This window comes from Gigantopelta aegis, chromosome 12 (genome assembly GCF_016097555.1).
Source record: "Gigantopelta aegis isolate Gae_Host chromosome 12, Gae_host_genome, whole genome shotgun sequence".
Taxonomy (NCBI): Eukaryota; Metazoa; Mollusca; class Gastropoda; order Neomphalida; family Peltospiridae; genus Gigantopelta; species Gigantopelta aegis.
In genome coordinates, this window is record NC_054710.1 from 27,349,392 (window position 1) to 27,362,629 (window position 13,238).

General features: G+C 39.0%; 1 protein-coding gene across 1 annotated transcript in view; it reads right to left on the reverse strand.

Moving 5' to 3' along the window:
• LOC121386356 (calponin-2-like) overlaps nucleotides 1-6,361 on the reverse strand; it is a 38,496-nt gene extending 32,135 nt beyond the window's left edge. The window contains 2 exon segments of the mRNA XM_041517236.1: nucleotides 1-52; nucleotides 6,140-6,361. The exon segment at nucleotides 1-52 is cut by the window's left edge and continues 79 nt beyond it. Coding sequence (XP_041373170.1) covers nucleotides 1-52; nucleotides 6,140-6,190 — 103 coding nt within the window. The 5' untranslated portion in view covers nucleotides 6,191-6,361.
• Between the last annotated feature and the right edge of the window lie 6,877 nt (nucleotides 6,362-13,238).

Sequence of the window (13,238 nt, forward strand, 5' to 3'; positions counted from 1 at the left end):
TGATCCAGTTTCGAACTTCCAGCTCATTTCCACTGTCGTATTTGGCTGCAACCTGGGAGAGAAAGATAAAGGTATATTTCTGATTTAGGATCATTTAACATTTGACACTTTGGAGATATAAACTTAAAGGCATACTGTCACGGATTTAAGGACCTTCTTTCTCTAAAAATGGATAATAAATAAAAATTACATTAATTGTTGGAAACCAAATTTAGCTATCGCATCACCGTAACTGAACACTGATGGAGTGAAATCCATGTCATCCCTCACGGCAATTTTAGTTTTTAAATTATGGACCATTGCCATAATTTAATTATTTTTACAAAATGTCATTAATAAATGGAGTATGGTGGTTATGAAGATGGTCGAATAAAGTATATTTAGGGACAAATCAAATAATTTTTGTTCAGGTAATACCATTAAATAGGTCGGTGGTCTGTGACAGTATGCCTTTAAGACTTGTTTCCATACGAGGCACTAGCGTAGCCAGAGGGGAAGGGATGGGGAGAAGGAGGGGGAAGGGGGAAGCATGACCTCCCAATATAACATCATTTGGTGTCTGAGGGTGTTTGGTCTCATGCGGAATTATATGCTGAAAGTTGTTCTTCGCCAAAAGTTGTGTCAGATAGAAGACAGGGGGTCGGAATTGAATGAAATTAGTGCAGGAATTCGGTCCGGGAAGCTAACACCCAAATTTACAGGCCTCGCAGGAGATTATTTCCCTATAAACATAAACATCAAGTTAAAAACAACAAAAAAAAAAAATAGATTATATTAAACAAAACACCCCCCCCCCCCAAAAAAAAAAAAAAAAAAAAAAAAGGAAAAAAAAGAAGTAAAAGTGGAAATTTGCGATTTTACATTTTATTTTGCTTGATCTGGTTTTATTTATGTACAGAAAGAACTTTAAAGTGGCCTCGCCTAAAAAGTGGGTAGATGTTTGTGTCTAAAAGCCGTGTTCGTTCTTTTACAGTGTTTATTGATACACGTACTATCAACGCCATCTGGCGAACTGACGGCCTGCTTATCTCGTAACGCGGGGAAAAGTCACGTGCTTCAGATGTTTCCAGACGATAGTAAATGTTCAACGGCGAGCGTCTTTCTTCAAAGTAATGATGCTTTATGTTTACAGAATACCGTAAATCTTTGAATAGAGGCGTATCTTGATTTGAGGCCGGGTCTCTCAGAGCGTCGGGGGTGGGGAGTGGGGGGTAAGTGGGGGGTGTAGCTGGACGTAGCCCAGTGGTAAAGTGTTCGCTTCATGCGCGGTTGGTCTGGGATGGATCCCCGTCAGTGGGCCCATTGGGCTATTTTTCGCTCCAGCCAGTGCATTACGACTGGTATATCAAAGGCCGTGGTATATGCTTTATACTGTCTGTGGGATGGTGCATATTAAAGATCCCTTGCTGCTAATCGAAAAGAGTAGCCCATGAAGAGGCGACAGCGGAGTTTCTCTCTCAATATCTGTGTGGTCCTTAACCATATGTCCGACGCCATATAACCGTAAATAAAATGTGTTGAGTGCGTCGTAAAATAAAAAAAATTCCTTCCTTCCTCAGAGCGTCGGGGAAAAAGTTAAAATTTTACAGTAATAGAATAGAAGAAGAAGAAGAAGACGAAGAAGAAGAAGAAGAAGAAGAAGAAGAAGAAGAAGAAGAAGAAGAAAATAGAGGCTAGCTTTAGATAGACGCCTGGCTATTGCAACTTTTCTGACTTAGTCCGGGTAATGACCAACTACTGTTGCGCCTTACCACTGGGCTACGTCCCGCCACTAGTAAGTAAGAAATAGAGAAGTCGGTGTAGTGGTCTTACACCTACCCATCGAGTCGTTAAAACTCGCTCTGGGTGGAAGCCGGTACCGGGCTGCGAACCCAGTACCTACCAACCTTTATCCTTTAGTCCGATGATTTAACCACTGCATCATCGATGCCGGTACACACACACACACACACACACACACACACATACTTGAACTTTGACCTCGCCACACTAACGCTAGCCCCATCTCACTTTGTACGTTATCAGTGCACGAGCGAGAACTTCGCGACCTAGATATTCAAACAAGGATTATTTTTGCTTTTCCAACCAGCGGCCCGTTGAAAGGCAAAAGCTGAAAGCAAATACCTTTCGCTGGTTCCGCCACGCTGTAAACGAAACGCCGCCGGTAATAAATTGCAAACCCGGAACCGAAGTACCGTTATGGAACCCGAGACGAAAGGAAGTTTTTGGCACGCTTCCGAATTCTTCACTTTCAACCGCTCATATGATTAATAATCTGCAAGGGATGTGCCTCCGGTGGTCGGCAACTCTAGATGGTTTAGTGCTTACAGGGGCGGATGCAGGCTGTTTCTAGGGAGAGGGGGCGCAACGTCAAAAAAAACCCAGGGCACCCGTAATATTCCAAAGTATAGTAAGAAGTATTATGTATGAAGTAGGGAGATTCTTGAATGAAAACGCCCCATTTTTAAAAGTTAAATAGCAGAAACAAATTTGCAACAAAACCCCCCGGAAAATATGATTATCAATAGACAGTATAACCAGGGACGGAAGAAAGGAAATGTTTTTATTTAACAACGCACTCAGCACATTTTATTTACGGTTATATGGCGTGGACATATGGTTTAAGGACCATATAGATATTGAGAGAGAAGAAACCCGCTGTCGCCACTTCATGGGCTGCTCTTTTTGATTAGCAACAAGGGATCTTTTATATGCACCATCCAACAGACAGGATAACACATACCACGGCCTTTGATATAATAGTCGCGGTGCAGTAGCTGGAACGAGAAATAGCCCAATAGGCCTACCGACGGGGATCAATCCCAGACCGACCGCGTATCAAGCGAGCGCCATACAACTGAGCAACGTCCCGCCCCTATTATGTATGAAGTAGGGAGATTCTTGAAAGAAAACGCCCCATTTTTTAATGTTAAATAGCGGAAAAAAATTTGCACCAAAACCCCCCAAAATATGATCATCAATAGACAGTATAATCGGGGACGGATGCAATATTTTGTTAGAGGGTGGGTTTGACAAAATTATTTTTAAAAAAGACAATTTTATGTTTGTCAGACGCAAATGAGACCAGAGAGAATTCGGAGGAATGCCCGGAACATTTTTAAATAAAGATGTTCAGATACGCGTTTTCGGGGCAATTTAGGTTGGGACAGGGAGATGAGGAGGAGGGGGGAGGGATCCCAAATGGTCTGTCGATGGCTTCATTATGTGCATGTACCTACTGACCTGTGAAAATTAACACTAAGTTTAGATAATCTACAAACCTGTAACATATTTGGATAAAGTTACAACAGAGTGAAAGTCTGTGACTTTGAAATGGTGATATACCCTCTAAAAATAGACTCAAACTCGACACCATAAATGTTACTTCTCAGACGCACTTGCGTTTTTAAAAATATGAGAAATTAATTTTGTGAAGTTAAAAACACCAAGATGACCAAAAACACTTCGAATGTACAAAAATTGATAATTTAAACCATAATATCTAAGTAAAGTATGATTTCAGTTATCAAAAAACGGGTATAATAGTGAAAAATATGCCTTATTGTTTAAAAACTAGGGTATGTCCCTTTAATTACATTACTTTGGAATTTCATAAAAATTCTTGAACTTTGATGCCAAACGTTGTTCGTATAGCTTCATGTGAAGTAATCACTGCACGGAATTCTGGGAATGTTTACACCGTGATGCACGAGGCAGCTGTTTCGAGGATGCGATCGTCTGCTTTAAATTAAACCTAATGAACCGAAGCGCTCTGCGCATGTTACTTACGCATCCTCCGTAACCTCGGCACTCGGTAAATTCCGTAAGGTGGTACAGTAACACTTTCAGTGCTTTCAGTGCTCATATCCAATTACGGTTCAATCACGCTATCCTGGGCACGAAATTAGCCATGAGATTGTGCTGTCTGCCCGGGACTAGTGGAGTAGTATGTTGAAGGAAAGGAAAGGGATATTTATATTTTAATATGCAGAAGGTGGATCTTTAAATGGAGGAAGGGGCGGGTGAGGGGGTGGAGGTGTTCTGTGATTTTTGTTAACCTCCCCATGAAGTGTAAAACAGATATACCACCACCACGACCACGACGACAACCACCACCACCCCTCTCTCTGTGTCTGTCTGTCTGTCTGTCTGTCTGTCTGTCTCTCTCTCTCTCTCTCTCTCTCTCTCTCTCTCTCTCTCTCTCTCTCTCTCTCTCTCTCTCTCTCTCTCTCTCTCTCTCTCTCACGGCTATTACAATGGTGTTTAGCATATGTCACCGGCCTCGGTGGCGTCGTGGTTAGGCCATCGGTCTACAGGCTGGTAGGTACTGGGTTCGGATCCCAGTCGAGGCATGGGATTTTTAATCCAGATACCGACTCCAAACCCTGAGTGAGTTCTCCGCAAGGCTCAATGGGTAGGTGTAAACCACTTGCACCGACCAGTGATCCATAACTGGTTCAACTAAGGCCATGGTTTGTGCTATTCTGCCTGTGGGAAGAGAAAATAAACGATCACTTGCTGCTAATCGGAAAGAGTAGCCCATGTAGTGGCGACAGCGGGTTTCCTCTCAAAATCTGTGTGGTCCTTAACCATATGTCTGACGCCATATAACCGTAAATAAAAATGTGTTGAGTGCGTCGTTAAATAAAACATTTCTTTCTTTCTTTCTAGCATATATCCTGGGAGTGGCAGTCCTCTTGTAGACATAACACCTGATAGCGATGCCATATTTGTTACAGGGATAACTGATGCTAGAACAGCCTAGGCAGGTAATTGCAGCGGAATTGTTACTATGTTAATAGTATTTTATAATCAGTTCAGACAGCCAAAAAGTATAATTGCATGTGTTTCAGCAGCTACCTTCACGCCTGTATCAAAAATATTTAACTTATATACAATGTGATGGCAAATTGTTATGAAATAAAATTTAAAATATAATAATTAAACAAATAAAATGAAATAAAATAAAGTTTAAACTAATATATATATATATATATATATATTATATATATATATATATATATATATATATAAAAAAAAAAATCATAATATTACTGTTTAAAAATACATTCTTATTTCAAAACGATCCACCCCCCACAAAAAAAAAAAAAAAAATAATAATAATAATAATAATAATAAAATAAAATAAAATAAAATAAAATAATTAAAATAAAATAATCATTAAAATAAAATAAATAAAATAAAATAAAATAAAATAAAATAAAATACGTTTATTCCAATTGATGTAAATCTGAATGTTAATCTCATTGTTTTATGTAAGTTTAGCATTATTCAGTATAAAGATACCAATTCATCGCTTTTCTTTTGATCTAAACTGACTGGATCATCTATGCTGGATTCTTTATTTCATAAATTACTTAATTATAATGTAATTAATGCACAAATGTACTTGGGTATTTATCAAACAAAAGTATATTTATATATTTATAAAGAAACAATCGATATTTGGTTCCGTTTTTGTTTTTCCTAATTAATCGCATCGGGATACTTCGTTGCTCTTCGTTAACTTTCGGTGATGGTCGTAAGACTTTGTTCCTGCGAGTTTTACGCTACTGCGTCTTTGAATTAAGGAACAACAAAAAAAGAGTTAGATTTTGTTTCTTTTGTTTTTCATTTTTATTTAGAATAAGTCTGATGTGAAATAGCGTAGCATGCCACAATATTTTTTTTAATGCACTCGGAGTCTGTTTTATGACTTTTGTTTTACAGATGTTTTTTTGTTTTTGTTTTTTTGTTTTTTTTTTTTTTTTTTGAAGAATACAATTTGCTAAATGTTTTGGCATTTACAATGTGTATCCTAGAGCGTTTGCTTTATTTCTTCACCATCAAGACTGCAAATAACATACAACACTAAAGACCGTATATTTTCATCATTTCCTAGCGACAGCTAAATAATAGTTTCGTATTTTATCAGCGGGATGTACGGAGCCTAAAACAGCTTATTGACAGAACAATAGCATAAAATACACATCTAGCAAGCGTCTGCAGTAACACGATAATGTCAGATCGCACTAGACTATTTTCTCTTACCTTCTATCTTTCTTAACCTTATGGCCAGACGCCATTTCTGGCCGGTTAATAATATTATTGATATATAAAAAATATCTGAAAAGCTTACCTTGGAGGCATGGGCTCTCATATCACCAGAAGGGGCCGCTCGGTCAACCATTATGTCTGTTTAGTAATGAAAAAGGTGGTTAAGAAAAAACAGAGAAGAAACCTCCAACTAATTGGGCACACTGGTGGAAGAAGGACTATGGAAGGAGCACTGCAATGGCCAGATGTACGTATTCCACAAAGCAGAAGATTGCGCAGACGACTGCGAGAGATAGCGTATACTAGTAATTCGCGGATTCAAAGGGCCTATCAGATTTCGTCTTCTGCATGCTTTAGCCTTATATGTCTAGTTGTCAGACCATGTGACTAGTCCTATCTTTATCTTTTTCATGATGCTCCCCGTTCGTTGCTGAAGAGACACCCGCATTGCAACTGCGAAAGGAATTTACCACGGGAATAGAGAGAGAGAGGTGGGTGGGAGGTCTTACGTGAGTGATTACCAATGTTTTGGGCGCGGGAAGCACATTTTAAGAATGATTCACCAGAGCCCATAATTGTTATGCATGATCACCGAATAAAGTTAAACAAAGATAGCTCCTATACGAATATTTTTAATTTATCCGTGTAAAATTAAATGCGAACAAGGGCCCTTTCAGGTCGGCGTGTATAAGGGCCCAGACAGCAAAGGTCCCTGTCCCGAGTCAGACCCCTGATCGGGACACGCGTGTTCGAAACCCTAGTGGTATATGGACACGTTAAACCAGTTACTAAGTAAGTAAGTTGTTTTTTTAGATTCATTTTTGTATAAATATCAAAATATCCAGATGTTTGGTAGAATTACAGGGTAGGGTGAGGGACCAGATCCTGAAGTTAAAAGGAGACTAATATTTAAATTTATTGTAATTTCAAAATTTAATTCAGTTTTTTTTTTTTTTTTTTTGGAGAGGGTTGTAGTTAATTTAATTTTGGCACTTATTAAAATTAGTTTGGCATACACATTTGTTAAATTTCCTGTCTTTCAAAGTATTTCTTATTCTGACCACCTTCACATCCCAGTCTCTCCAGCTGCGCGAAATAAAGAAAGAAATGTTTTATTTAACGACGCACTCAACACATTTTATTTACGGTTATATGGCGTCAGACATATGGTTAAGGACCACACAGATTTTCAGAGGAAACCCGCTGTCGCCACTACATGGGCTACTCTTTCCGATTAGCAGCAAGGGATCTTTTATTTGCGCTTCTCACAGGCAGGATAGCACAAACCATGGCCTTTGTTGAACCAGTTATGGATCACTGGTCGGTGCAAGTGGTTTATACCTACCCATTGAGCCTTGCGGAACACTCACTCAGGGTTTGGAGTCGGTATCTGGATTAAAAATCCCATGCTTCGACTGGGATCCGAACCCAGTACCTACCAGCCTGTAGACTGATGGCCTAACCACGACGCCACCGAAGCCGGTTTCCAGCTGCGAGAGACGATTGTTTCTTGTCACCGTTTTATTTGTGTCACAAAAGACACAATTGGAAGTACCTGTCGCACTCGTGAACATTATACCAGCGCACAATATTTCACTCGAACCGTGTCGATTACGCAATTTCAAATTCGCATTACGTGGTGAATCGTTAAATTCGAAAATAAAATGTTGGAAACTTGAGATTCGTGTATTCTAAAAACGTGTGCATTTAATCCTGCTCTAGACTGATTTCTGGACATTTTATTGTATCCAAGTTGTAATTCACTGGTTAGGTAATCACAATTTACACACATTACTGAGCATGCAGTTACTTGGGTCATTATCATGTGAACCGACTACCGGGTACCAAATATTTTTTACCTGATATCAATAATGTCGTCAAAGTCTTTCGAAACACCAATCAATCAACCGACCACTCACTCACTCACTCACTCAATCATCCAACCAACCAACCCACCCACACACCAACCCACCCACATACCCACCCAACAAAATACCCACCAACCCACCAACTAACCAACTAATCAATCAATCAATCAACCTACCAACCCATTAATCAATCGATCGATCGATCGATCAATCAATCAATCATTTTACACATGTTTACTTCCACTGAAAGTTCAAGCACGTCTAGCTTAGACACAATCTCCGATTTTCCCGGCGCATGTGATCAAGGTAGCCGCATAAGCATAAGGGGGGGGGGGGGGGGGGGGGGAGGGTAGGGGAAGGAAGGAATAGACCCTTAATGATGGAGCAAATCCTCAAATTCGGTCAAAACACTTAATGATAGAGATATTCGGGCAAAATGTGCTAATCAGAGACCTTTTTACCATGTATTTCCATCATTCTACCCTCAAAATTAGTTGTAATCCTTGTGAAAATGCGTAGTGATTTGTGCGTAATCCTATATTTGGCAGTAATGCTAATATGAATAAATATAGATTATCAGGTTACTACGTGTTAATATCGTGGTTATTTGGCGAGGTTTAGATAACAGTGTAACAGGCGAGCTTTAACGAACCTGTTACACCGTTATCGAACTGAGCCAAATAACCATGATATCAAAACGTAGTATCCTGATATTTTGTTTATCATGCAACCCCTTTCAAGTTATATTTATGTAATATGTTTTAGTCAAAAGTGGTATAGAAAGTATTAGTTTTATCGTGTAGAAACTCCTACCGGAAGTCGGACAATAGCAGGTGCCCGAAAGCCTAAAGGTTATGTGTTTCCAAATTTTAAATGAAATACTTTTATTATATTTCAAAGTCTGTTGCGTCACAACATTACAATGTTTGTACTTTTTCTGTGAAAATAAACTCAAATTTATGTGTGACCTCATTACAAAAGCGTCATAACCATACACATGTCCGTCTAGCTTTCTTACAGTCAGAAAGGAAGGAAATATTTTATTTAACGACGCATATTATTTACGGTCATATGGCGTGGAACATACGGTTAAGAAGCACACAGATATTGAGGGATGAAACCCGCTGTCGCCACTTCATGGGCTACTCTTTTTCTATTAGCAGCAAGGGATCTTTTATATGCACCATCCCATAGACAGGATAGTATATACCACGGTCTTTGATGTACCAGTCGTGGTGCACTGGCTGGAGCGAGAAATTGCCCAATGGGCCCACCGATGGGGATCGATCCCAAACCGACCGCGCATCAAGCGAGCGCTGTACCATTGGGCTACGTCTCAGCCTCTTACAGTCAGAGTACTCGGGCTAGTTGTTATCCAGATTCGGGCATTTTCGTTTAATTAGGACAAAAGCCAGCCTGGTCCCCAAACCCCATCCCTTTACAAAAATGGGAACCCGTACGCCTATGCTCAGAATTTCCCGGCAGATGTGTCCCAAGGCAAGGAGTTCCGAAACATTGTTAACATGTAACTTAAATATTGCTGTGGTGTTTGTTAACATGCGTGATAACGGCACCGCGTTGCATACATCAAATGTTTACGCGGAAGAGAAATTGGGGGAAATTAAAGAAGCAGAAGTTGTTGGCATCATCCTCCGTAGTAACCTGATGTAAGAGAGGTATAACCACTGACACATATATCTGTCGTGTTTTATAACCCGTCCCCTTCGTTAGGTGGCAGGGAAGCGCTCGCGGGTCTGATTACACGCTGGGGAAACAGAGGAAAAAAACAGAAATAAAGAAAACTCGGCAAGGTGCATGAGACTATGCACGTGTCGGTGTTGAAGCCATGACATGCAAATGTCATAGCCTGTATGCCAGTCAGTTGTAGCTAATTCAAGGAAAGAAATATAAATTTTGAGTGGCGATAAAGCAGGAGTGGTTACGTCTGTCCATTTTCAGGATCTATATATATATATATATATAATTTCTGTATATAATATCTATAAAACATTTTTTTAAATAAAAATGTTAATGTAATTTTATTTCATTTCATTTTCCTTTTTTTTTATTTTTTTTTTTTTTTCTTTTTTTTTTTTTTTTTTTTTTTTTTTTTTTTTTTTTTTTTTTTCTTTTTTTAGTTCATTTCATTTTGTTTTGTTTTTAGGGGTGGGGTGAAGGTGGGACAGGTCTGCACTGATGTAAAATGGTTTCTTCTTTATTGCAAAGCTGCAGATCTATATGCGCTTCCTCTGTTTGTCCGTCCGTCAGCATGTACGTGCGTGCGTGTGAGCGTGCGTGCGTGCATACATACATACACACGCACACATAGCTACCTACCGAGATAAGTACATATTTATATACGAACGTACGTACGCACGCATACATACACACATGCATGCATACATAGATAAACAGATAGACAGAAAAAAAATGAAGACCGAGAAACAAGAGAAATATGAACTAAACTATTCGTACTTGTTTGAGTTTTGTTTGGGGTTTTTAATTTTTTTGCCCTCGCTTATCAAAACCAATGACATAGCTAAAAGCGCTGAAGAACACAAACGTTACATATTCTTGGCGAGAATTCCATTGAAGTTTATTTTTAGATAAGCAGAACGGTTTAAAAGCGAAGTTAATCTAAAAACAGGTTTTCGATTAGATAAACGCAGATAGACTTACACAGGAATGTCGAATAGAAGTCGTGTATTATTATTTAACAAACTTCCATATATCTCATTTTTCCTTTCTAAGTCTCTGTCTCTCTGTCTGTCTCTGTCTCTGTCTCCGTCTCTCTAAGTCTCTGTCTCTCTCTGTCTCTCTCTATGTCTGTGTCTCTGACTGTCTGTCTCTCTCTCTGTCTGTCTGTCTCTCTCTCTCTCTCTCTCTCTCTCTCTCTCTCTCTCTCTCTCTCTCTCTCTCTCTCTCTCTCTCTCTCTCTCTAACCATGAATACAAAATATTATTTCATTTTTTGTGTTTGTTTTTTTTTATTTAAAAGGAGGCCGTTCTAAGCGTCCCTGGGGAAACTCTAGACATGCTGCTGATATGTAAGTTCATCAGAGTCTGAGAGAAAACTTGATAACGTTCAGCACTGGCAGTTTAAACCATTTTTACTTTCAGAATGACACAAGCAAAACTAGAATATATGTCTGGTGCAAATTAGCCACGATAATAGACCGGCAGAAAAGTGCTAGGTTTTGTTTTGTTTTGTTTTTGTTGGGATATTAAGTTTTTTAATTGTTGTTTTTATTTAAGGACATATCCCAGAACATATTTCGGGCGGATGACATTCTGTCACCTTTGGGCATTTTGGAATATATTGTTTTAAACCAAGCCCCTGACCCCAATTATTATTTGTTAAACATCAGATAATCTTTTAGCTATTTCATTTCTCTAGCGAAGAATACATGATTCCAGTCATTTGTTTCAGTTCAAATATTATATAACTATTGGAATATTGCTTTGAGTTTAATGATTATCTTTTTTCCAGCCAGTGCACCACGACTGGTATATCAAAGGCCGTGGTATGTGTTATCCTGTCTGTGGGATAGCGCATATAAAAGATCCCTTGCTACTAGTGGAAAAAAATATAGCGGGTTTCCTCTAAGACTATATGTCAAAATTACCAAATGTTTGACATCCAATAGCGGATGATTAATAAATCAATGTGCTCTAGTGGTGTCGTTGAACAAAACAAACTTTTGTGTTTTTATGATCATCGTCTGCTTCGAGCTGTATAATGTTAATCATTACAGCAAAAATTGTGATTTTCTTTCTCTTTTTTTTCTTTTTTGTTCGGCTATGTCCACGAACAAATTACTTAAAATTTGAAAGTAAATATATATAACAAATTATTAATCATCAACGCATCATTATCACATATTGAAAGAAATATTTTATTTAACGACGCACTCAACACATTTTATTTACGGTTATATGGCGTCAGACATATGGTTAAGGACCACACAGATTTTCAGAGGAAACCCGCTGTCGCCACTACATGGGCTACTCTTTCCGTTTAGCAGCAAGGGATCTTTTATTTGCGCTTCCCACAGGCAGGATAGCACAAACCATGGCCTTTGTTGAACCAGTTATGGATCACTGGTCGGTGTAAGTGGGTTACACCTACCCATTGAGCTTTGCGGAGCACTCACTCAGGGTTTGTATTCGGTATTTGGATTAAAAATCCCTTACCTCGACTAGGATCCGAACCCAGTACCTACCAGCCTGTAGACCGATGGCCTAACCACGACGCCACCGAGGCCGTCCTGAAGAGGGATGGTGAAGCAAATTAATATTTAAACAATCTTTTCAAGAGCTTTAGCAACAAGTGGATTATACTACTTAAAGATAAGTACGGTAAAATTGTTAGTGAGTTACCCGAAGCCACTTAAAGTCGGGGCCGGACGTAGCTCAGTGGTACAGCGCTCGCCTGATGCGCGATCGATCTTGGATCGATTCCCGTTCGTGGGCCCATTGGGCTATTTCTCGTTCCGGCCAGTGCACCACAACTGGTGTAACAAAGGCCGTGGTATGTACTATCCTGTCTGTGGGATGGTGCATATAAAAGAACCCTTGCTGCTAATCGAAAAGTGTAGTCCATGAAGTGGCGACAGCGGGTTTCCTCTCTCAATATCTGTGTGTGGTTCTTAACCATATGTCCGCCGCCATATAACCGTAAATAAAATGTGTTGAGTGCGTCGTTAAATAAAACATTTCCTTCTTTCCACTTAAAGTCAAAGAATCGATCCTACTCACCAATACGTTGAAACTTTGCTGGTGCAATTCTGTATCAGCATAAATGTTTTAAGGCACAGTTGATATGCATTTCACATTGTAAATCCAATAACACACATGCCAAAACAAGAACTGTTGTTGAACATCATAACAATAATAATATTATTTACTGCAGTTTACCTTTTAGCCTTTGATCATTCACAAAATATAAATATGAAACAAAATATAATGATATATGAACATAAAAACATAGATTAGTATACTATTCATAAACTATATGTACTAATAATTTTGTTTAAATAGACATCTAAAATATAATCGCCCACAAAATAATCACACAGATAAATACTGGGCTATAGCTCGTTCCAGCAAGTGCATCACGACTGATGCATCAAAGCCTATGGTATATGCTGTCTTGTCTGAGGGAATCTGTATATAAAAGGTCCATGTAGCGTGTTTCCTCTAAGACATTGGGTCAAACATTATCAAATGTCCAACATCCAATAGCTGATGATTAATAAATCGAAGCGCTCTAGTGATGTCGTTAGACAAACCAAACTTTAAATTTTTGCTATCT